The sequence below is a fragment of the Egretta garzetta genome, unplaced genomic scaffold (assembly GCF_000687185.1).
Source record: "Egretta garzetta isolate BGI_Z169 unplaced genomic scaffold, ASM68718v1 scaffold235, whole genome shotgun sequence".
Lineage (NCBI taxonomy): Eukaryota > Metazoa > Chordata > Aves > Pelecaniformes > Ardeidae > Egretta > Egretta garzetta.
The window spans coordinates 1,993,390-2,020,059 of NW_009259792.1; the positions used below are offsets into that span (position 1 = coordinate 1,993,390).

General features: G+C 40.5%; 1 protein-coding gene across 1 annotated transcript in view; it reads right to left on the minus strand.

Annotated features, from left to right (window-relative positions):
- Positions 1-509: 509 nt before the first annotated feature.
- The window catches only part of CDC5L (cell division cycle 5 like), a 35,715-nt gene continuing 9,554 nt past the window's right edge, over positions 510-26,670 (minus strand). Inside the window, exons 10-16 of the mRNA XM_035895130.1 lie at positions 24,443-24,605; positions 22,845-23,009; positions 21,127-21,207; positions 20,530-20,775; positions 17,691-17,888; positions 2,840-3,052; positions 510-980 (exon numbers count right to left, since the gene is read on the minus strand). Coding sequence (XP_035751023.1) covers positions 876-980; positions 2,840-3,052; positions 17,691-17,888; positions 20,530-20,775; positions 21,127-21,207; positions 22,845-23,009; positions 24,443-24,605 — 1,171 coding nt within the window. The 3' untranslated portion in view covers positions 510-875. The remainder of the gene's footprint in view (positions 981-2,839; positions 3,053-17,690; positions 17,889-20,529; positions 20,776-21,126; positions 21,208-22,844; positions 23,010-24,442; positions 24,606-26,670) is intronic.

Sequence of the window (26,670 nt, forward strand, 5' to 3'; positions counted from 1 at the left end):
TGGGCCAAGAACTCTGATGTCACCCAGGTCCTTCAGCCCACTGTATAAAAGTCAGCAGAAAAAGGTTCATCGACCGGATGGAGGGAACATGCACTACGGATGGATGACTTTAAAAGCATTAATACTTCGAAGAGTTAAGGGTACATTTTCTGCTGAAAGCCGTGGTAACCGCTAGGCTATGCTGGGTACTTTTGTAAGTTGGGTTTTTTTTTTTAAGTTTTCTTAAACTTACCCTGTTTCAGGATGGTGAAGTCATGCTTACTGTCAGTACGACCATTTGAACACCTTGATAAAAATGGGAGTGTTTAGTCACATGCACAGAGGAGAATCAGGAACACGGTACTACACGGACCACAATTACCCTGCACAGGTCATTCCTACTGCAAATTACAGCCTTGGAAAAGCAGCAACAGGGGAAGGGAAGAAAGACAGTTTACCAGAAACACTAACGAGGCCTGGGGTAGGGGAGGATTCAATTTTAGTTAAGAGACAAGCATTTTATTTCTTAATTATTTTTTAACATTCCAGGTTTATTCAAAAGACATTATTCTGCAGGCACGTATCTTACAGGTCTTAAGACTGATAAAACACTAGGAATAATGTGATAACCCTAGCAAATGAAGACATGGCTAAAATCATACCAGAGTGGGTTTGGGGTTTTTTTTAATAAAATTTTGGACATTTCAATCCAATTTTTAATACTGGCCAAAGCCATTCACACCTAGAACATTTGGAATAGTCCATTAAAGGAACAAAACTTGACAAGATGCAAACAGCAGACTACACTTGATTTCTGTAACCGATGGCAAAAGCTGCTGGGGAAGTATCTGTACACTTTAAAAATGTTGCATCAGTGACAAATGGAATTTTGTGCTTTAATACTTTGCTTGAAAAGTCTCTTTATCCAACATGAAGTCAGCAAATCTCTGCTGGAGCTCCTTTTCTCTCTCCTGCTGTCGCTGCACATCTTCCTTCAGACACTGTAAGGAAAACATAATTAAGCAACCAGTTAGTTTTTCCAGTAGTCACACTCACAAAGATCTTTACCAGAGGTTGTATTTTAAGTTTCTTCAGAGGAAGGGGTGAGAACTGAAAGAGGACATTGCTAAAATTACTTCTTTTAAATATAAAAGACAGCAGTTGATGCAGAGTATCAAGAATCACAGTTATCTTCCTTCCAATGTCAGGTATCTTACTCTGGTTTTGACAGCAGTTAATATCAAATGCTTCAAAAAGGACGAGATTTCAAGTTGGAAGCTTGCCACAAGCAGTGCACTGTATTTAACAGTTATCCATGGATTCTTCTTCCATGAGGCTGTTCAAACCTTTTTGGGGTAACCTTCCTAATCAACCCTGCATCCTGCCACAAGGCCTTCCACAGGCCTTCTTCCACTAACTACACAGTGCATGAAGGAGAACTACTGCTTGTTCTACAACTGCCAGCTGCCAGTTCATTTGATCTCCCTTCACTCCTGTATCACGTATTCTGAGGATTAGCCCCGAGTAAAGTGCCGTTTACTAAAAACAGGTGCTATTAGTAGCTATCAAGCTATTTAATACTTTTTTTACTGTTAACTTTCATTAAATCAGTTAATCACTTCTGAGTTTTTAAATACATCTATCAGCATTTCTAAACTGCCTTCATGAAATCAGTTTTAAGAACTGATACACTATCTTTTTTTATAGCAAGTGGGTGAGAAGATTTGAGACTCAACCAAACCCTCTCTTCCGGAAGAAAAGAAGAAAAAAAAGTAAAATTATGCTCAGATGAGTACTTGTTTCTTGGAAAGCAAGCCTGGCACTGGCTCAAGCCTAGGACTGAGTCTTGGTTGAGTGTTGCCTTCTTAGCTGAATAAAGAGGAGAAGAATATCCTGGAGACTCTTAAACTAAGAACAGTGGCTCTGAGGCATTGTTTTCAGGTAGCTCAGTCTACCTGTTTTCACTAATTCCAGGTTGAATCATTGAATCGTTTAGGTTGGCAAAGAACTTTAAGATCATCAAGTCCAACTGTTGACCTAACCCTGCCATCCCACCACTAAACCATGTCCTTAAAGTTGAAGTTAAGGCTGCTTAAGAGGATAGCTTCCTCCTCAAAGCCATGCCAACCAGTTAGAGGCCAGTAAGGCAGGTGCTGTTATTCAGGAGCAATGGTCCAGATCACACATGCACACGTTGTCAGCCAGCAACAGGACTGCAGGCAAATGGCCTGAACTCTCAGGATGGCTCAAAACTATCATTACAGGATAACTGCTCGCCTTCTGAAACTGAGAGAGCCATGTTTAAATCAGTGCAATAACCCCACTTCAGTACTGGCTTTCTAAAAGTCCGACCATCTGCAAGTCTGACAACAGCATTGGCTTCAGGGAGTAACACAATCAACATGTGAAAAGAAAGGAGAATCTCCTGTAGCGTATACTGGCATTTGGTACACTGACTTTTAAGGAAGTAGGAGGCTTTACACAAGTTTCAGATCTACCCTAAGTTCTAACAGTAATTAAAAGCAAAACAAGCCAAATTAAGATAGATATGGAACTTCTGCCTATATGCATTGCAGAAGATTAATAAAAGCAACCACATGAGGAAATAAAATAAAAACAAAGTTAAAGAACACACTAGTAGATCAGTCCCAGCTTCCAATATATATATATATATCACAGAATCTTTGATATTGAAGTGAACAGCAGAGGAGTCTGGTAATAGCGAAAAGTGTAATCTAAAAAGACCATTAAAAACAAGATACAAACTCTGGTTGTGAACCTCAGAGGCTGTGCGTTGCAAAACCATCTTTTCCACAAAGTGCCTGTATTTGACCTGAGGTATTACATTTAGGAATCTCACCTCCAGTCTCCGAGGGATTGCAGCATCTTCATGTTTCTTCAGTTCCTCAAAAGTCCGCAGCTCCAGATGTGCCTGTTCGATTTGGTCCCACAAATCATTCAACTGTTTGATGAGGCCCATTGCTCGAGACTGATAACCACCAAGCAAGATCTTCAGCTTCTTCTCCATCTTGGCAGCCCTCTTGGCTTCAGTTGTCATGTGACCTCTGTTTATCTGTCAGAAGGAACCCAAGAATTACTTTATGTATCCAGAACTCAAAAGTCAGGAGAAGAAAAAGTAGTGAAAATGCATCTGTGGAACTGTATCGAGTTGATCAAGTTCTTTGATTTCTATTAACAAATCATACTGTGCATTTTACAACCACCTAGATTTCTGGATTAAAAACTTTACAATGTTAATACATTATTCCAGGGGTGAAATCCACTAGCTGCAACAGGGGTGATGACACGCTATAGGAGTACAGCTTTATAGCCAGGACTTGTTGCAGTTGCTAAGCTAAGTAAGCAGCTACGCCGCGTCACACTTACGCAGGAGATGTTCTATGCCTTAATAAAGGAAAACTAAATAAAGGTATTATGCATTAAAGCAGCTCTGAATCTCTGACTCTGTTGCAGAGAACCATAAAGAAAACATTTAGACTGGTCTGAGTGGCAAATGAATGGCAATGCTGGGGCATGGAAGCACTGCAAGGAACAGCAGGAGGACTATTAGAATGGTAAGTAAATCCTACACCAATTATCTGCACGCACTTTCTCAGGACAGCCGCATCAGGAGACAAAGGACTAAGACTAAATCCTGGTAACTCAGAGGTGGAACAAGATGGACACACCAACTACTGCCTGCTTTTAAAAAGTATGAAAGGCAAATCCAAAATAAACCCCAAAACAAAGAAATAAACAAAAAACATGGTCACCATCCCCAAAAGAACCCAGGTACCACAATGAGAACTCAACAGGTGATGACCCTTCATTCCTGGTGTCATCATAAAGCATCTCAGAAAGACCACTTGGATTCAAATGTCTCGGTAGCTGAATGCTGGATAGATTATCTGATGAAGTGTTCAAGGTCAGGTTGGACGGGGCTTTGAGCAACCTCATCTAGTCAAAGGATGTCCCTGCCCATTGCGGGGGGGGTTGGACTTGGTGATCTTTAAAGGTTGCTTCCGACCCAAACCACTCCATGATTATGCATCTTAGTTTTTGAAAGCATGTGAGTATGAGACTGCAAATAAGTGAAATTAGTTTTGTCTTAAAATAAAGTAACCTCACCTATCTATAAGATCAGCTTTACTACATTACTATCATGTTGCAACATTATTCCCTCCTTCACCATACCAAAAACCCTGGTGGCATCTTACTAACGCTGCTTTCGTGCAGGGCTCTTCCCTTGGGGATCTCACAGCAAGAAGGTAAGATTATCGTCAGCCAACAGACAAATACCGAGACAGCACAAGGTCAGTGGCAAAAGCCAGAAGCGAACCCCCACAATTTACAATCCAATACCGTACACAACAGATATGACAAAGTGATGAGTTTAAAATGTGGTATCAAAGTCACAAAGCAACTGGCACGTTAGACATGAAGCTCTCCTTCCTGTATCATTCCGGTAAGCGCTACCTGGTATGCCCTGGATTTAGGAGTTTTAGTTTTCCCAAAGTTGTCCAGGTCAGTCCTCTAAAACCATAATCCAGACATAATCCATAAACGGACAGGCGATACAAATTACAAAATTCTGCCAACTGGGACACAATGCAAATAAACAAGCATGTTCATGTTAACATCTTATAAATGTTTTATATAAGATACATAAACAGCAAAGGTAACAGAAGCCTTGGAGTGCTTTTATACATGTATTCAGTTGGGCAAAATTAAATAAGCAGTAAAAACATGAAATAGCCATCAGCATATTTAAAGCCTGATAGACTGCATCACAGAAATCTTTAACCCTGAATCACAAACCAACAAATAACACAGGACCATACCACTGAGCAAAACTGTGGAGAGGTATAGCATTTCACATCTCTAAATACAGGCATAAAGCTCCTGGTTGTTTTTTTTTTATGCTACTTCCTTTAAGAAAAAAAAACCATGACCCTTTTTTCAGAAAGCATTGTGTGAAAAATGCCAAGCTCAACAAAAAAGGAATCAGGTTCTCAGATTTTGATTTTTGCCACAGTTAAAGACGTATTAGTGCAGAAGATGAAGAAAAATGTGTAAGTTTCTCAAGTGTTAAAATATAGAAGCCTAACTTGGAACCACAGTGGCTAAATCACCTACCCTTGCCTCATTTCCTTAAAAAAAAAAAATAAATCAAAGCTTTTCTGGTGAACGTTCTTACATACAAGGGCATTATCACTACCAACTAAAAGGCAGCAGCTTTTCGCTGCTTTGAACACATTTAACCCAAGACACCATCTTTTACCCATGAAACTAAACTCCATTTAGAAGGAACTACTTCACGATCTGTCGTTTACAGTGGTCACTACAGACAGCCAGATAACCCCAGCCACTATGACTAGCGCAGCCATCAGCCTTATCCACCAAGCTATTCCAAAGTGCACTTCATCAAGCTTTCAGACATCCAACTTTATTAAAGTACACGCCATCATACAGCTGAACGTTTCTGTAAAATGCCCCACCCCTTAACAATCTATTCACTCATTTAAAACAGTTTTAGTAGGTGGTGCAGAGATAAACAAAGTGAATGGTCAAGGGAGCAAACCGTTAATGGGTGAGTGAAAGAGAAATTTGACTTTCTGAGCTGTCGAGTTTGCTCCTGGGGAGAGAGATGCAGACTGCTGCGCTTTTCAGATTCTGTTTGCAATGTAGACTTAAGCTATGCCCAAGGTGCTTTAAGCATACAGAAAGGCGCCTCTTTTTCAATATTTATATAAATCTAGAGAAAATTAAATAAATAGATTAGGGATTTGTGAGGATACTCTCTGATGGAAAAGTATGAAAGCTTTAAATGTCTTCACTGGTAAATAATATGCTATTACTGCAACAACAAATACAGCTGTGCGGTAAATGAACTATTTTCCAATTACTGTTTCTTGGATGAAAAACGTGTGTTGAGAGCCACTGACATTTAGAGATCATGGAATAGATGGATGCACAGGCAAACAGAATTTTGTTTGCAGCAGAGGTCTAATGTAACAAAGATCAGTTGTCCCATGTTGTTTCACAGCATTACAGACAACATAGAGTATGCTTGGTGTGAAATGAAACTTCAAGCACAAATACAGGCTGGGCTGAGAATGGATTGAGAGCAGCCCTGAGGAAAAGGACTTGGGGGTGCTGGTCAGCGAGAAGCTCAACATGACCCAGCAACGTACGCTTGCAGCCCAGAAAGCCAACCGTATCCTGGGCTGCATCAAAAGCAGGGTGGCCAGCAGGTCAAGGGAGGGGATTCTCCCTATCTACTCTGCTCTGGTGAGACCCCACCTGGGGTACTGCGTGCAACTCTGGGGCCCCCAACATAAGAAGGACATGGACCTTGTTGGAGCAAATCCAGAGGAGGGCCACGAAGATGATCAAAGGACTGGAGCAGCTCTCCTTGGAAGACAGGCTGAAAGAGATGGGGTTGTTCAGCCTGGAGAAGAAAAGGCTCCAGGGAGACCTTATAGCAGCCTTCCAGTACCTGAAGGGGGCCTACAAGAAAGCTGGAGAGGGACTTCTTACAAGGGCCTGTAGTGATAGGGCAAGGGGTAACCTCTTTAGCCTGAAAGAGGGTAGATTTAGATTAGATGTAAAAAAGAAATTCTTCACTGTGAGGGTGAGGAGACACTGGAATAGGTTGCTCAGAGAAGTTGTGGATGCCCCACCCCTGGAAGTGTTCAAGGCTAGGTTGGATGGGGCTTTGAGCCACCTGGTCTAGTGGAAGGTGTCCCTGATCACGGCAGGTGGGTTGGAAATAGACGATCTTTAAGGTCCCTTCCAACCCAAACCATTCTATGATTCTATGTCACTTTCCTAGAACAGGTTAAAAAAGACCATTTAGAAAAGTTCCATCATTCTGTCATCCTGAGTGAAGATCTGTCAACAACCTAATAATTCTAATAAAATGTTAAACACTGAGTACCTGAGGACATAAAATGCAGGTACAAGCACCATCTCCACTGTACAGAAAACAGACTGGATCAGGGCATTGCGGTCAGAAGTCCCGAATTATCTGCATGCTCTAAGTATCACCAGTAGCAGTGGCAGTACTGGGTTGGTCTTGCGCTTCTGCAGACTTCACTTGGGATTCACTTGGCTTGGCTTTAGATATCAATACCTGAGCTTGTCACCCGAGGCTGTTCCATAATCAGAAGAGAAACCGACAGCTCTGGGGCACAGCTCCTCTGATCCAGGGCCTCAGAATGAGACTAAGCACTCCCCCAAAGTGCTCTTCACTGACTAAGATGGGAGCACAGACTGCTTGCTCAGGCACCATTAGCTAAGGTCAGGTGGATCAATCCCACCCCAAGTGTGTGCTGTTTTAATGTATCAGATATAATAAAGCATTTTTTTTCCTCCAAGAAAAACAAAAGCCAGTTCAAATCTAATGTTCATTATAGTATTGGACCCTGATTATTTAAGGACTCTTGAAATGTTCAGACAATAAGAACTGGACTTAATACTCCCCAGTTGTTCTGGATTTATTCTTACTTTTCAGTACTAGAGCTCCTCAGGTTGTATACTACTATTCAGCTTTTGCTTTTCTACTCAGCTCCTTGTCTATCTTGGACTATCACAGGCCTCACTGCTGTAAAAATAAAAATAAGGGGGGGGGGGGGGAATTAAAAAGCCTCCCAAGTATCTAAACCCAGAAATAACAGCCCTTTCTTCCTTCTCTGCTTATAGAGAGAAATGTGAACACTCACCACCTTTCCTCTTCCCTCCCAACTACAAGATTTTAGGACCTACTACGAAAAGGTCAAAAGGAGGTCTCAGCTTTTTGTAACAAATACTATTTATTAAAAATTGCTGACTGCTGCATTAATGCCAACAACTGCATATAATTTTAGTTCAAGCTTCGTAAAATTTTAAGGCTCAGATACCAAGCTAAAAATTCCAAGCAGTTATGAAGAGGTGTGTTGAAACAGTAGTCTACATTATTTGCTTAAAGCCAAGAAATAGATTTCAGTAAAATCTGACAACCATTTCCCTCCTGAACCTAGCAGAAAATGTAAAGACATTTGAAAGATTTCTCCACTTAGTTATTTATTTTGTACTGCTCCTTGGCTGGCTTTGGTTCCGCTGACTTTTGTACCAGCTATAGCAAAACGAGAACAGCATGTACAGTCATGGGGTAAAATGATATATGATGTTAGGGCAAGCGTGAGAGCCTCATCCCACCCCAAATCTCTTATGTAAAAGCCTCCCCTCATGCCTAGTAGAGTTGTGTTCAGTTTTCAATACTACACTAGAGATCCAAAGAAGAGAAACCAAAACAGAGCAACAGACATAATCACAGGTTTATAAAACATGATGTAGAAAAGGAAGACTGACTGAAAAAACAGGGGTTGTTTGGTTTTTCTCCATCTAATAAAAATAGAGAAAATGAAGAAAGACACAACAACATGCTTTAAATATCCCAAAGATCATTGTGAAAAATTAGTCTGTTCTTATGTCCACTGAGAAAGGAAGAGGGATTTAAATTTGGCAAGGAAATTTTAGATAGGAGGTTAGTTGTAAGGTTTAACTGAGGACAACAAAGAACAGGGAAAGACTGCTTTATGAGAACAAACATCCATTGGGATAGATTTAAGAAAAACTGACCCTGAGGAAGGGTAGGCTCAAGTGCCTTCAAAACTGCATTTTTACAATTCCTCATCTCACTAAGTCTACTGAGGACACCCCTCCTCAGTTCAAAGGGCTGTTTTTCCCCTGTACTGTTTTGGTTTCCTTCCGTTAAATGCAGAGCATTAAGCTTTCTTGTCTTCTAATTGATCTTCTTAATCACGCCTGATGGATAAAAAACATGGAAGAAAAACTGCTGCATGTTCTTACCAGAACCATAGTCAAAAGTAAACCCACTTGTTCCATGACCTTGGAGAATCAACATATCATCATAAAGTTGCTTAGCTTGTGCAGAGAAATCCTCTGCCAGCTTCAGCTACGCTGGCTGAGTAGGTTACTCTTGGAACCTATATAGCGCTACTCCAAACGTTACTATAACTTCCTTCCTCACCTCAGACCCACAAGTAGCCCTCCCATACTCAATTCTGCTGGCAGGAGCTGGATTAACTTTAAATTAAATAGCAGGGTTTGTGAGCTTGCCTCACACTGGCTCAGTCAGCCAGAGTAGCTGGAATGAGGCAACACACACTAAGATGACAGCCTTCTGCTCAACGCCAGGTTACACCAAACAGGTTTCACCAGCATCTCAAACCACCCCAGGGACAACGATGACCGTCATGCTTAGAACATCCTCTGTGCCTGTTTAGGTGATCCGCCTTTACAAGCTTGATGGTGCACTCTACAATAGCATGTTTTTAAACAAAAATTCATTAGTTGCTCTACTTAAAAGTATTTTTACACTTCCATGCTCTTGGACAGAGTTCTCCATTTTCTAGCTTGGAACACTGTTTCATCTGTCTGCAGTTTGACCAGCCAAAACTCTCTGTAGAGCCTGCCTCTTACCTTGGAGTTAGTAAAAGACAACAGTCAACTCTGCTGGAAACTGAGGCTTGGGGTTACTATCAAGCAAAAAATTGCATTTCCAGCGTAGAACAATATGGGCTCAATCTATCAAACTGACAGCAACACTAGCATTAGCACTGCTAACCAACTGAAAGCACTCCATGAAGATCATGCTTACTTAATGTACAAGGATCATTAAGAAAAGGTGCTGATCAGTATCAGAGCAATCAAAAAGGGACAGAGCGTGTAACTGTCAAGAGATGACAAAGTGGGATTTAATTCTAATTGACTGGGATCACACAAAGTTTTTCATGGAAAGATTCAGTCATTGGCGATCCTCAAATTAAGGCACTGCTGGTATGCCACTGCAACTTGACAACTGAAATGAGACTAAATATTCAAAGCTTGCATGGGAATGGGAAGCTACCTTTCCCCAATTTCATAGGGAAGCCTCAACATAAACTCCTATATTGTAATTTGTTATGTAGATCATATATCATTATGAGTTACTGATATCTGCAGAAGGCTGTTCTCTCTACTCACAGTAAAAACTAATAGAGAGCAATCTCCATGTGAAGTATGTCTCAGAGATTATGACAACTTGCCTTCAAAGGTCATAACACGAGTCGGTAGGACTGTTGAGTAATGATGGTACAGGGTACATCAAGAGCAAGCGTTCCCACAGAAGTTCATAGCCTTCAACTATCTAGATCCAGAATAATCCAGAAAGTTACTGGATAAGTTAGCAGTCACTGCTGATCTACGATGATGACACTAAAGCCCACTTTGAATACTTTTATTTGGGAATTGCTTCTAAGACTAGCAGTATTATCAGTGATACCCATATATCACAATCACAGTAGAAACACATCTAGAAGAGCACAGTTTAGGATGACAAACAATTTATTCTTACTAAGCTTTTCTGAAAAGTCTTTACTCTCCCTGGGGGAAAAAAAAAAAAATTACAGTAAGATCACAGACAGTAACAACTACCTCAGGCTAACAGCTTTGATTAACTGTCAGCAAACATGGGTTACTGCTGCATCTGATGAGATAATATGGCAGTGAGCACAGTGTAACTGCCTTCAAAAACTACCTCTGCAAACCCAGAGTTCTTGGACTGGTCTCCTCCAGAGAAGAGGCTAACAATCTTGTGGATGTTCATGCAATAAACAAGTTAACAAACAGCCTGGTTCCCTCTCAATACACAGCAGAAGCCCGACAATGAGCATGCAGCAGTCACTAGCACTCTATTCCAGCAGCTACTACTATACAAGTATTACTGAAGCAAGTTATTTTGTGATCAGCAACTCACACTGGGCCAACATCCACAGGTTCAGACACTGCTTCACAACAGGACAGGCTTTAAAGAGCAACAGGTCTGCAGATGAGGTGGCTTCTGGCAAAAAGACCGTATAAATTCATACTTTTCTCTGTTCAAACACAATTTTCAACAGTGACGGTGTGCAAGGGCCTTTTGCAATTAAGAGCTTTGTCAATGCTGAACTTTATTTCTAAGTATGTAAGTTCCCATTATTAACAACATTTCCAAATGTGAAATCTGATTTCACCTAACACCACAAAGGAAATCAATGGTTGTAGACATCAAGGGAAAAAACTTCCTACCATTCTATGAGCAACTGGCCAAACAAAAAGTAACTGCTATGCAGTCTACACTTATTTTTAAAGAACTTTTTCATTGCTCATTTCCACTGTTTTGGCACATCCTGGACTGAGGACATGCAAAAAGAGACTTTTTTCTATACAAAATGAGTTATCCACACCACCCTGCCCCCCCCAAATTATGACCTTAGAACAGAGGCTAGCACAATGGTCCAATCTGAAGACAAATTTCAGACTCGTAGGCAAGATCACAGAAATAAAAGCACGAAGAACGCTCTTACTGGCATTCATCCGCTTCCTTCCGAAGGTCCCAAAGTAAGTCAATAATAAGAGAACTGGTATAAAATCAACTAGTAGCATTTTCCTCTGAAAATAACTGTTTAACAGCAAAAGTACAGTTCCATTTCCCAAAGCTGTTCAATTGGCAGTCTGGGAAATGTCATTGCTTTAAAGAGTTGACTAGTTACATTTGAATAAAACTAGATCTGCTTTCCTCCTTCCTGCTCACGGTGAGGAAGGTTTCAGAGGGGGTAGCTGCTAACTGCAGATCGAGAAGAGAGAGAAAAACCAAGGACATAGTAAGTTACTTCACCTCGAGGACAGTGAACAATGGGTTTTTTTCCAGACTTGTAACATGCAAAGATGCATGGCTCCAGCTCAACTCAACAAGCTCAAAATGGAAAAGACAACAACTTACCCAGTAGTATAAGTACACTTAAAGATTTAGCAGGTTTAGGTAGTGATTTTCAGCTGTGGGTCTACAAGTGCTTTGCAAACAAAACTGCACAGAGACCCATAAGATAGACATTGCTCCTGTTCCAGTGACAGGGGAACCAAGGGAGACATTAAGACCTAGTTTTGTTTCACTGATCTGAGGTGCTCTAGGTGCCTCTGCAATAAAAAGAGAAAAAAAGGAAACTCGAGGGGGAAATTCAACTCTTAAAACAAGCCAAGCTGCTCTCAGGAGTTGCCTTGTCTCTCTACCAAAACCAAAGGGAGCCTAAGGCAACTGCAGCTTTGTTTTAGTTAGGAGGCTAAAATAAGGTGTATCGAATCTGAACTCATGAGACTTGCTCAAAAATAGGCAATGAACCTGTGCTAGAAAGAAAACAAAAGATTTCTGGCTGTATCCATTTACCTTCCCTAGCAGGGTATTTCTTCTTACTGCAGACATTAATTGTCCTTGGCAATACAAACCCTTTTATTTATTGCCTTCCTCATTATAGGTTATGGGTTACCTTCGTTGTGGATCTCTCAAATATTCCAAAATTCTGCAAGCAAATATGTGATGTGTTATAGCTAAGCTGATCTAATATTCGGCTACTGTGGAAAGGGGTCCGCTGCTTAACCTAAACATAATTTTTTTTCTGCCAATTCAATGAACTGGTCTAGATTACCACAGAGACATAAGAACACTGGTACAAGGTCAGAAGTAATGGCAGGGGGCAGCTGGAGAAAAATAAGCAGCACTGACCCTTTCTGGCACCAGCTAAAATGTGAGAGTACCCCAGCTATAGCACAAACTGCATTCTAACCATTCTGGTAAACAGTCAAAGTGTTTTCACACAGGTAAAGACAATTCTTAAGGGATCTGCCATACATCTGTGTTGCCCAGAAGTATATACCCTCCAAAACTGCCACACTAAATACATGTACTCTGATGATCCAACTGTACATTAGGCAGAGATCAGACACTGCAATAGTGGCCTTGCATACACACTGAAGCTCTATCAGATTCTGAACTGCTTGACAGCGAAGACCACCGATAACCCACCAGATCCTCTGGTGACAACTACATTTCCAACAGATCTTATTAAAAAAAAAAAACAAACCCAACATATTTCACAAAGGCAACACAGTAATACAGATGAATATATGTATCCATAAAAGCAGGCTACTCATAGATTCCACAGTATTTTAGTTTTATGAGTCATTTCTCTATTCCTGGTCTTATAAATTCTCTTATTTTCTCCAGGTGTTTTCTCAGTAGCAGCACACCTAAAAACCCAAAAGGAACTGCAAGCTTTAGAAGCATGTAAACTAGAGAGAAATTAAAATACAATCTCCAATAAACTAGTCAGTGATACACCTTGCAGCAGAGTGTAACATGCAACCCATAAAACTCCAGCTAAGCAACTGGCTTTCAATGTAAATTAATTCAGAGCTCTAAATTAATTTGGCTGCAGCCAAAAGCAAAATTGGACACTTTGGTCTAGTAAATTACCATCTTGGTGTATCTTTGATATTGCAAAGAGTAGCTGATCTACTATGCTTTGCGTATGCAGTGTAACTAGAGCGTCCTCCCCCGTAGACTTTCAATAGTGTTTATAATTTAGCAATCGACTGAAATGATGGTGTTAACTACCACAGTTTTAATAAAAATATTTGTATGCTGCAAGCTAACATTATGAACCCTCTTCAAAGGCAAAATAATGCTGGCAGGAAGTTTCTACGTTACGAACTCTGAAGGGAAGCAACTAGCTTGTTAAATAGATGCCTATACTACTTCATTTCATCTGATAAGGTTCCTAGTTTAATATACACCTTAGGCAGGGATGCTTTTCATTATAAATACATTGCTTGGAAGAGAAGGGAGTACAAGGTATTGAGGAGAACTGAAGCAGCTACTAAAGGCAATCGTGAGCATCAGAAAACTCCCATTTCTGAAATGACTCACTGTGCAGTGTAGCCTAGCCTTGAATGAATATGCTAGAACTTCTAGAAGCTACTGGAAAAATGAGAAAATTCCACCAGGATTCAACCAAATCTAAGCTGTACTACAGATACACAGCGAGGCCACAGGGATTCACTTGCATGGACCTGAAACTCCCCATCTGTAATGCAAAAAAGTTCACTTCCTAATCTTGTAATACTCTAAGCCATGTTAAGTAACACATTCAAAGAGTCCACAACCCTCAAAATAAAGGAGAAGTGAAAAGTATTACTAATACATAGCAGTGCATTCCAGTATTAAAACTATTGCTGAGTTGTGCATTACTGCTGGTGATGCCTGGACAGGGTATCTAGCCAAACAGCAGCTCTCCACAACTGCTTCACTTTGCCTCCTCAAGTCCGTCAGTAACAGGACAAATCTGTTTGTGATATCACCATCAATTTCAGAATGATAAATGCCATGTCAACATATACAAGGCTGCCACCACTAAATCACTCAGGCAGTGAAAAGAGGCCAATTAGAGAAAGACGACTGTTTGTCCACGCCGTCAATCCATCCAGTAATCTCCGAGCAACGAGAAGACAGCACTAGAAATAGCTGGCTTTTTCGCACAGGATCTGCAGGGTGTTAGCAATCCCATATGGAAGTATTAGAGAGTGACTACCCGATGTGCAGCTGTCTCCAGCAAATACCACTAAACCCTCATGGTTTTTTCCTAATGATCTTAGTGCAATATGAAGGGGAAGAGGCAGTCCCAAAAGCTGACCAACATCAGTTCCTGCTGCTGGCAAACTCTATTTTACAGTTTCTACTCTTCTCTCAAAGGAAGTTAAGAGTACAAGCATCTTGGGGTACTGAAAGCTGAGCTAATATCCCTGCTTTTCATTAAGGTTGTCTGATACTTCCCATTAAAATATCTATTTCAACTGATATTGCTTTCAGACAATTTTCTTTGGAAAAATATTACAATGAAGGTGGGTTTTGTCATTGCTGAGAATGGGTTAGGAAAAAAAAAAAATTGCTGTGCTTTATTCATTATATATGTTTGTTCATTAAACTGCTATGCTTTTTATTTATTATTTAAAAAATTATTCCGCTGGTGACCTGTACTTGGAAAACTGTATATCTATACCTCGCTTTTAGGAAGTGCTTTTTAAATAGGTCAGGCAACAGAGCTGCACTAAACTGCATTTTGCACACACTTGGGAGAGATTTTCAGCTCAAGTTTAACTTTGCAAAGAGTCCACCTGCACTTGAGAAACAGCAAGTTGGCAAAGGCAGCGCAGGGCTTTCACTGCACCTGCAGCCGTGGGGCACAGCAAGCTCTGCGGGCCCTGCCCGCCTGACCGAACCGGGGTGCGTGGCATCTAGAACGTGTACCCGAGTTTGCTCCCTCGCTTTACTGTGAGTGCACCAAGCAATCAGCCTTGTCCAGCAGGGCTCCACGCTGCCAGCTAATCTGGAGAGATGTAGCTACATTAGCGAGACAGGGAGCCTCACGATCGCAGCAACCGATCGCAGACACAGCGAGCTGGATTTTGTTAACTGTCTTCCATGGAGTCCCGCGCAATGCTGGTAGCAAATGAAACCCAATTTTTTTTTTTTTTTTTTTCCTGGCAAGACCTCTGATTTGTATTTTGCTTCCTGGGTGACTGTCTTGTGACTACAGAGTAACGAGCACTTACAGAATGAACAAATGCGACAGGAGTTTGACAAAAGGATGACTTAAGGTTACTTTCTTTGCTTCAGTATCCTTAAAAACCATACCACGACCAGCTATGCATTCAAATATTGGGAGATGAACAAAAATCAACAGCACAAGAAAGCCCCCACAGAAGCAACCAATTTAGACTGCAGAAATAGCACGCAGCATAAAGGCACAGGGCCACACACTGAACAATAAAGGGAAAACAAAATATTCAATAGCTACTCATTAAGCAAGTACCATCCACCCTGTGCAGTAAATGAGTCTGTGGAAAAACTAGTCTGTAATCATGAAATTAAAGACTGTCTCGTAATGCATATGCATAGGCAAATTAAGGCTGCCAGAGCAAGGCCGTTTGTGCATTCCCCAACTTTGACTGTTTGACTTTGCAACTTTAATAACGCACTTCTAATGTCGTTTCGGGCGTAAGATATTTAAATTTCAAAAGCATTTGTACACAAATTAGGTACAGCCCTCAGATTGCTGGCCTGACGCCAGCACAGCCCCTGCTGCCATGCAAGCTGGCTGCCGCCGTGCTCAGATACTGGTTTTGTGAAAACCGAGCAGAGCAGAGCGTTGTCAAGCGGCGGGCAGCGTTGGGCAGAGCAATGGTGCTCTCTGCTGGGTGAGCAGCAGCACGACAAGTCCTCTGGTACTAGGGCTAAACCGCTCAGCTACTGGGCTACCTGCAGGTGAACTGCTCCTGGCCCGAGTGGTTGATTAACAACTGTGGGGTCTACACCTGGACGACATTCTTGACTGACAGACTGTACAAAACACACGTTCATGCTGTATTTCACATGTATGAACCAAGCGAAAATTCAGCCTTTCTGGCCTCCGTCTCATGTTATTTCTGTGGTAGGAGCTGTTTGAGGAGGTTTACTTCTAGCAACAGTAGCTATGTTGATGTTAAATACAGAAGTACGTTTTAAAAAAAAAAAAGTTTCCTTTTACCATGGAAAAAAATAATCTCATGCCTGCATAATTTAGAGAGACTTTTAGACTAAAACGGTATTTTGGAAAACAGTTAATGACTTACTGCAAGTCTGAACAAACACATGTTCTGTGGGAAGAAACAAATTTAAAACCAGTTTACCTTTTATTATAAAAGCTGTATATTTTTGTCTTTTGTGTGGAGTGTTTGGGTGAAACTCTAGAGAGGGGACAGGGCAAGGGAAATCAGCGTCAAAGGGTTTGAACTGCTTTCTTCTTAGTGCACCATACCTCGGACGATCTCCTCTCCACACAAACACCTCCCTCAATCCCAGGGACACCTTACCAAAATCTTAATGCCTTGTTGAGCTGAGGCCTGTCACTGTTGCGTTTTGAGTAAACTGATGCATGCATGTTGACACTGAAAAATGCTGTACTCCACAACTCAACAGAAAAAAGATGTAGTTTCAGTTCTTGGTTCCTTAGTGCCCAGCATCCTGCCACAGTACTCAAACTGCAAGCAGGCGCATTGGTGAGACGTTGCTATCTGAACTCTGGCATTCTGCACTTGCAGAAAATACTAGTTATGCAAATACAAAACAGCAAATTCGATTTTGCGTTTAAAATGCACCCATAACGAAGCCTACTATTTCCTGATAAAGTGGAATAGGATCATAAACAACCACTGTTTTCTTTTTTGGAGGGAGTCACTGGAATTGGCAGAGGTCGCCAGTCTAGCAAGAATTCAGGACTATCTGGACCTTCACATACATAACAGTCAATCACAAACCAAATCTTAAGTTGGAAAGAGAACTTTAGAGGAGTTTTGGGACAGAGACGTTGTTTTTAAGGATCTTTCTCTGAAGTATCTCATACTGGCCACTACAGGGACAAAGTGCGAAACTAGAAAGATCAGGTATCTGATCCGCTAATAGCAGAGATTAAGAAAACAGCAAAAAATCCACATGGAATTGACAGAGCAGAACCTGACCAATTCTCCAGTTGAGAATAAAGTGGGTGAGACGAGCAGTGTTACAGCTGATAGTGCAATGAGAAACTGTGTGTGGGAATAACTCTGGGATATTTTAAGAAAAGGAGAAGGATGAGAGAAGGCGATTTAAACACCTCAAGAACATCTATGAACTCCTGAGAATTCCTCAACAACCTTTTCAAAGGAGTACCATCAAAAGACCTGCATTATTTATAAAGTAACCTGTAAATCTTGTATAGAAAAAAAGAAACAAAACAAAACAAAAGCAGGTGCAAAAGGTAGAAAACAGCGACACTGACCTCAAGCCTCTTTTCAAGTGACTCTATTCTGTCTTTTTTGCTGGCCAAGTTAGCTCTTGTGTAGCGGCTCTGTCCAGGCAGGTATAACACTTGGCTGTAACATTCTTCCCACACCTGGTTATAAGCTTCACTTGAGAGCTCTCCATGCCCCATTCCTTGCTTTACCACTTCCATCTCTTGTGCCAGTAGATCCTGTGCCTGTTGGAAATGATGAGAAATAAATTGCAGTTACAATACACAGGATACAAGAAAATTTTCAGTCCTTCAGCGTGCAATTCATGGGGGGCAGTTTCTCTTTTTCATACTAAAAGCTCACCATCAGGTTAAGCTAACTATGAAATCTAACACAGATGCTGTGGATTATAAATGAAACCCAGGCTAGAAGGCTACTCACAGCGCAACTATCCCTCATTTTATATAATTTGGCCAAACCCGACATCACTCTGCTGTAGTTAAGGAAAGCTGTGGCACAACTAGATACTTCATCTTGCTGCAGAAGAAAAGAGATAAAAGCAAGGACCTTGAGGGGAGGGAGAACTGTACAGACAGAAGCAGCTGTTCTATGAAACAAAAATCACTTTTCATTTCCTTTTGCTTGCCCTCCTCCACACAATCTGGAAAGTCAACTCTAAATATTAACAGGTGAGCTGCATAAGCTCCACTGCAGGAAATACTACTCCAACTTTAACTAACACACATTCTGTAGCTCGAGAAGTACGAGCGAGATAGGAGCATTCTGCTGTTTCCGGTTTAGTTTACAGTGGACTGAAAAGATTCACGTTGTTCTCACAACTCTGACAAAGAACATAGCCCACAAAACTATGTAGGCACCCAGGTTCTTCCAATTTTATTTGTAAATGAAAAACTAAAATATCTTTGCCAATCTGGACTTCATTGGTTATAAGTACATGTCTTCCCTTTCAACAGGATTTATATGTGCACCACAAATTTCCATATCAGCAGTAGATATCTCATGTTTTATAACAGCATAGTGACCAGGAAGTAATTCAGGTACCACCAGATGAGATGATTCCAGGGATACGAGGGAAAGGAAAATTAATTACTTGCCCTCAGTGGTCAAGACAGATAAAATAAGAGTACTCTAACCACACCCAACAAAGCTAAATCTCATAGAGGTTCACTTTCAATTAGCCTCTATTTCTACACTGTGAGGAACTAATTAAGGCTATTTAGTTGTGGCATCAAACCAGTTCCACAGCTTTAAGAGCTCAGCACACTGTACTTCGCACCGCTGCTAATCCTTCCCACAAGAGCACTACATATCAGGAAAAGAAAGGAGCAATTTATGAAGGGATTTCAGTAGGAAGATGTTCCAGAAACAAATGAAGAAATAAAGCAAAATAAACAAGCCCCAGATGAGAGCACAGACATAGAAAATCTTCCTGGTTTGAATTTGATTTTAGACAAAGAGGGAATATTATGCTGAATGTTAGAGAGCAAGTAGGAGCACGGATGCAAAAAAACTTCTGCTCATCAGTTAGGAGACAAAATTTCCAGGGACTCTGATGAAAATTTCCAGACAAAAACTACCGGACTGTGTAATAGTCTCTAAGGGAAGTGACAGAAGCCCCAATTCTCATTGCACTTCAAAACAACCAGAGAAAGCACTCAGAGTGTTCCTAAGGGAACAATCTGACACTGGCAGGGCAGAGAAATTCATGATCTAACTGTATTTTCCATCTTTAACTTCTCCTGCTCAGAAATCTTCAAGTATAATTTTTCATTTAACAGCAAATTGGAAGTACATACTGTTCAGTGTTTCTCATTTTAGGCTCTTGATTCATTGGTCAGATATGGTCAAGGGGACGGATTTAAAATCTGCTTGTATATCTTTAGAGTCACTTTAAAGTAATATGGTGTAGAGACACCACCGCTATTGCCAGAACGCAAGTCTCAGCAGGAGTCTGCATAAAATAGATAACTTGGTGGCACGTGATTTTCTTCTTTTGACTCATTTTTATTCCTGTAAGCATTTGGTCAAAGGTTACTGGCAGAACTTCACAGGTGAAACTCTTTGAAAGAGCTAACCACAGCGCTGTGTGTCTGAACTGTCTATCTGTCACTTGGCAGCAAAAGGCAACATCTGTAGCTGCTTAAATAAATTAACAACCCGAACCGGAACCCTTGGTACAGGACTACTATTTAACTTGGGATTACAATGCAAAACAGGACAGAGTGCCCAGACAGCCTACTCATTTCATCCAGAAACAACCTATTCTGCCTACTCAGCACTTTTCAACCAGGTATGCTTTGAGAGCAGTTGCCATAGCCCAGCAGGGTCTGCACTAGCACAGCTCTGTTGGATCAAGCTTGACAAGCATCATTTTAAAGCAACTTGATTTGCTGCTCCAATTACAAGCTGGCTACCACTGTCATATTTAGTCTTCCCTGCTATGAAAAAAAAAAAAAAAATCTTATTAATTACAAATTAACAAGCTACACAGGCAGCAGAAGGTGGATATCACAGCTAGTTAAAGTCTCAATGACTTAACATCAGTTTCCAGAAACAGCAAAATAGAATTTGGTAACTGTTAGGGTACTACAGCTCCTATCCTTTCTTAAAATGAGAAGGAATCACAACACACTCAAAATTCTATCTAAGAGACAATGTCTCTGGACGAATACAGCATCCTCATCATTCTGCTGAGTGCTTAGATTAACATTAGCTTACAGAAATTATCCTTACAGCTCTTACAACCCTCTGGAGAGCTCCCAACTAAATTCTGTGCAGGCTTGAATCCACCTTTTTTTGCAAGGTTACAGGGCCATGACATAAGGAGACATTAAGTCACTGGTAATTAGGCCATACAATACTCACCTTCTTGAGATCCTCTTTGGAGAACTTCTCATAAGGATTTTGTTCCAAGTAAGCCATATGTTCTGCATTGTTGCTGCCAAATCCTGGGCCTTTCCCCTTCTTACCACTAGGCTGTTCTCCAAATGGATGGTGTAAAAGATCAAAATGAAGCATAGTAATCATCTCTTTCTTTATTAGCTCTTCACTTTTCTGCAAGTCTGTCAGAGGTGGTTCCACATTTAAGGGTCTCAGTATTGTTTCATTAACCTGTCCAGGAATAAAAAAAAAAGTTCATAAACACCATACACACCAAAGAACACATTAAATTCACATACCCCCACCCAAGCATGAATTTTATACATCAGCTAAGCCATGGAGAACAGGTGCCAAGATCCCTTGTGGTGTGACACACACAGCAATCCAAACACCCAACTGTCATTTCATTTTTGCATATGAAATGCCTCATGACGATTTTGCTGTGAAAGTTTCCTGTCATGCCAAAATCAGCATACTCAAAGATTTCATTCTCATGATCTACCTAGACTTTATTTCCTCCTATATTGATTAACATCTTTATTTCTATTTTTTTCCTTAAAAGTGAATTTTGTTTCCACTTACTTCTGAGGGACGTGGTAGATTCTTCTGAACAGCTTTGTGCATTCTCTTCAGTTCTTTTGCACGCTCCGCATCCCGAAGAGCCTAGACAAACAAGTTCAGTGTTACTCCAGCTACTGTGAAAGAATCAGATGCTTTCTACAGATATATGTGATGTAGAAAACTGATTGATTACTGCAGCAAAGATTCCTTAAAGTACAAAGACTTCATCTTATGAAGCCAGAGCCAAATAACAGGTCACACTCTACACGATGACATAATTTACTGCCTCTAAAGTAAAAGGGAAGAGCACAGCAGACTAAACTCTGAGAGATATCCTAACAAGTAGTTTCTAGCCACCAAATTCTCCTTCAGCCTCAACCCCAGCAGACTTCATTCTTTACAAATATCTCTACATCAAGTTTGACTTCTGCTCCAACTCTCTAGACAGGAAATCCCCCAGGACAATAAAGACTCTTAAATTTGCAGCCAGGACTCTATTTGTCTTCTTCTGTATGTCTGCTTCACTAAAACAATACTTTTGAAAATGTAAAAACATGAGATTTCTCCTCACATTCCACTTTCAGGCAATAAATAACATGAAAAGGCAGTGTTGCCTAAAACTTCAGAAATGATGACCAAGATTTTCCATGTTCTAATCCCAGCCATGTCATGTCTTTATTTGAAAGGCAGGATGCTAGTCTCTTGTATGGTATTAGGCCTCAAATTCTTTTTACTGTTCTACATACATAAATTGTCTGTATTTATGAAGACTTTTTATATCTGTGTGTGTGTGTGCATGTGTAGCATGAGACATGCTTATAAATATATATAAATATGTTCCTCCCCAAACTGGGACATGCTAGGAATCAAATTCTGAGAAATGCTTGTCATATTAGAAAATATCAGAGCACAGGATTTTTTTTTTTTAGAATATTTTATTCATTTGTCAAAGCAGTCATTGGCAAAACCCCCTCTGAACTCAAAAAATCATTTATTTTAAGGTATATAACAAAACCAGATTTGCATCACACAGATTAGTATAAGCAATAAATGGAAAAGGGACCATTCTTAGAAAAATTTTACGCGTCTGTAGTTACTGGCTAGTAAAACTATTCAACCAGCAGAATTTAAGCTAGTACTTTATCCAGCCTTCCTTGATTCTGAAACAGAACAACCAGGGACCCATTCACAACTTGGCTGCCTGGGTAATCCTGTGGTACAAGTCATCCAAAAGGAACTAATTCACTGCAAGGCAGATTTCTACCTGTGTGCTACCAGCCTGCCTGAATTTGTATGTACTTGTCTTACATTTCACAAACAGCAATTTTTAACCTTCACAGAATAACCTGAAACTGGAGAAAAAAAAAAAAAAAAAAGCACAATTCTCATGTCCTTAAAATCAAGCATGTGCCTCTGTAGAAAAATGCTTTTAATTCCATTTTTGTCTTTGGGGATCAAACGCAGGAGGTAGGACATACACACTCCTAGAGACTTCATCGTAGAATACAATGCGTAATACTAACATTAACACATTAGGAACAGGATTCTGAGAGAAAATTGATTTAGCCTCTGCGTGGGTATACTCTGATGGCAGCACAGAAAACAGGTACATTTTACTTTGTTATTCCATAGAAGCTGTACCACTTCATTAAATGGTTTCGTGTATGAAACTATGGGAACCATACAAGGAAGATATTTTATTTTAAATGACAGGCACTACCTGTATCACACACACCTACCTGCTTACGGGCATCTATATCAGCAGTATCTTCTACAAAGGCTTCATCTACTTCATGTTCCTCAAGTTCTTTTTCTGCATTTTCAGGTAAAACAATCTCAAAGTCGTTCTTTGGAGCAGGAAGGGCCATGAGTCCAAGGCGCAGGTGTTCACGAGACTCTCTCTCCTGTTGAAATAACAGCAAGATATAATGCTTCTGAATTCATGCACTAAGGTGCAATACAATCCAATGCCATTCATTTGTATTAACAGACATGAACAATACACAACTCATATCAGCTGGTAAACTTAGTCTGCTACAAAGCCAACAGAAACAAAATCTTTGAAGTCTGACAAAAGAGGCATGTTACTAATCCAGGCTGGCCTGCACCACCCCAGAGTTTATGTACTATTAAGCACAGAAACTCTGATGCTAAAAAACAACACACAGCTTTCTTAAAGATAGCTAAGGAAATCTTCAAACAGGCTGAAACACTCAAGTAAAACATCAGCACAGCACCTTTGCCTCCCAGTACCTTTGGTAAAACAGCAGAGATTAAATAAAATGCCTTTCAAGAAACTGACAATACATAAAAATGTGTCCACGCTGATGACGGACACAGGGGCATTTGCAAGCCTAACTGGAACTTTCTTCCTTGCAGTTGCTCACAAATCTGGGGACTATGGCACCGTACAAAAAATGAGACAAGCAGAACCAGATCTCGAAACCAGTGGAGTCCATCGGGAAACTGAAGCCCCAGTTTTCCTTCTAGCAGCAAAAATCTTTTTTACTATAAAAAGGCTAAGATAAAACCAAAGTAAGTATAAGGACATCAAATAAACCTTGTCTTTCAAGCTAAGAGGAAATCTGAAATTCGGAACTTGAAGAGTTATTTTTACGAGAAGAACATGCCAAAAACTTGAAGTGGATATCCTCCGCTAGCCCAACAAGAAAAACGTCAGTAGCTGTGGTGGGAGATACCCAAAGCCACAGTTAAGGCTGCAGAATCAGCCACATAAAAGGAGTTCCCAAGGTGCTACCTATTAGGTATATGCCCTTTTATACCATGTCTAATTGGCAGGGTACATCCGGCTGAATCTCCAAGAATGGAAACAGCTGTTGCCAAAGGCGATGAAAGAATCTGGATGGGACTCAGATTACTGGACATCTCAAACCCAAGTACTCCTAATGGCAAAAATTAAACTCCTTTAGCTCAATGTTGTCAACAGGACAGACTGATGAAAAGGTCCTGTAGGTAAATCGGGAAGCCAAGACGATGAGGGATTTGAGGGCTGTGTAGGATTGCAAGAAAAATGAATCTTTCCTTGAGATATATTTCCTGCTCAGCTTCAAAGATAGAAGTAAGACTGAAACTTAGCTATGTCTTCTTTGACAAATAGCTTTAGAGTGCTTTTACTGAGCCCACTGAAAGCCATTCTCAGTGGCAAGATGCCTGTTCTTTCAAATAAAGATTTGTTTTTCTCAGGTGATGAGTACAGACCTGTAGACAAGTGGTAGAAATAACACCTGCCATAAAATAAAATTCTGTTCGGGAGATGAGAATTAAAAATCCTGAAAATTAATAGAGCACTTATATCCACTTCTTAAGCACTTCTTACCATTTGTTTTGCATAAGATGGGTCGCTGTAATCTGCCATTCCCTCTTCTGGGTTGATGTTCAATTTATCACGCAATGGAGTTCTACCAGGAGTTGTACCAACCACAGGTTTAGGAGTTAGTCCTCCACGAGGAGTTAAGCCTTCTGGTCCATGAGAAGGTGTCCTAGAGGAAGTGTAGATACAGTAATTTATTTTTTTCCCCGAAGAGCTCTACTTGTAAAAGTCCAAATACTGCAAAAAGTTATGTAAATACCGCTAATACATTCAATCTAGATTTTTTTTCTTGAGAGGCAGTGAAACTGTAATATGCAATTAGAAGAATCCAAAAAATAAATTGTTTAAACCTGCCAAGGTGTAACTGAGTACCTGTCAAGCTGAAATCTAGACACATCATTACGTTAAGAAGTTTCTGGAAATGTATCAACACAAACTCCCACTGTTACTGTTGAGAAGATATTTTTTTAGTCACTGAGCACTATTCTGGGATACAGTAAATCAGGATTTAATTGCAAGCTCTGATTTCCCTGCCACCTGTGGCAAGTCATTCACTCTAAATTCATATGGCTTAACAGCTGTCCCATCCTACAACTGAATGAATTGCTCTGAGGATGCCTCTTTGCTTTCACTGATTACTGGAGGAGTAATTACATTACAATAATTACTTTCACCAAAGGTTAGGCAAGATGGATTAAGTCTTAGATTTTGTGGGCCTCAGTTGCTTCTCCTCTAGACTGGGAAGAAATATTGTTCTCTATCCCAACAACCTACTACATGAAAGGTGTGCAAACATTGTCTTGGATACAGTCGCAAGTTTTCTGTTGCCATCTTATAACGAGGTTTCACATAGTGATGATAATATTAATAATAATAATAAACTGATAAGACATTGTTCAATGTCTCAAAGAAAACAAGCTCAGGAAGGGGAAAAAACTTTCAGAAAAAAGCCTACATTATGGTATTCATCCACACTTACGTAAATATTTTCCGACAGCAATGACAAGTATGAGTGCTGGCAGAGACAGACTGGACAAGAAGATTTAATACATTATTTCCACTACTAGTTACTGTAATTATGTAGTGCCAGTAAGATGCCATAAAGGTGCACAAACACAACTGTATATATGGCCTGACAGACGCTACCGGTCCGCTTTTAAGGGATACAACAGCACCTTATTTACCGGGTATGTCTGTGAGAGGCAAGTGATGATAAAGGGACTGGAGCACCTCCCCTACGAGGAAAGGCTGAGAGGGTTGGGCTTGTTCAGCCTGAAGAAGAGAAGACTGAGAGGGGACCTTATCAACACGTACAAATATCTTAAGGGCGGAAGTCATGAGGATGGAAGCAGTCTGTTTGCAGTGGTGTCCAGCGACAGGACTAGGGGCAATGGGTGCAAACTGAGACATAAGAGGTTTCAGTTGAATATGAGGAAAAACTTCTTTACTCTGAGGGTGGCAGAGCACTGGAACAGGCTGCCCAGGGAGGTTGTGGAGTCTCTTTCTCTGGAGATATTCAAGGCCCGCCTGGATGAAGTCCTGTGTAGATTGCTCTAGGAGAGCCTGCTCTAGCAGGGGGGTTGGACTAGATGATCTCCTGAGGTCCCTTCCAACCCTTGCCATTCTGTGATTCTGTGATACTTCCCTCTTGCTTGAGGTTGTCCACAGATATTTATGAATTCTGATTTGGTGTAACACATACAAGCAATAACGTTTGCAAGATGACACCCACAAAAAACAGTAAAATGATTTTTTATGTTTTCAAATGAATGTTTCATAGGACACATTTGTTGATTGTACTAGTAGACAAAGTTTTATGCTGACTTTCCAGAAGAAACAATTTCCAAGCAAAGCAGGTTGGTTTTTAATAGTTGTCTCAGTTCCATGCAGTGTTTAAAAACCTATTACAGTTTTCAACTCAACACCTTTTAAGAAAATCCTTATTACCAGGATGTAAAAAAACCAAAACCCTCAAAAACCTGATGCAAAGCAACAACTTTCATAGGAAAAAAGGTGTATTTAAAGTAAATATTTGCTCTTTGGGTCTAAATAATAAGATGATGTCTCTGCTTCACTACCTTACCTCCTTCAAAAGTTATGGCTTCCCTTTCTTTATTTTTAACCACTTAATGGATTTTTTTTTCCCCCTCTCTGCTCAAGGTCTTGGATTCTCACACTGATAGAGCACTTCTGCAAGCAAGCCAAGTTTAGGTACCACAGGCACCACATTTACA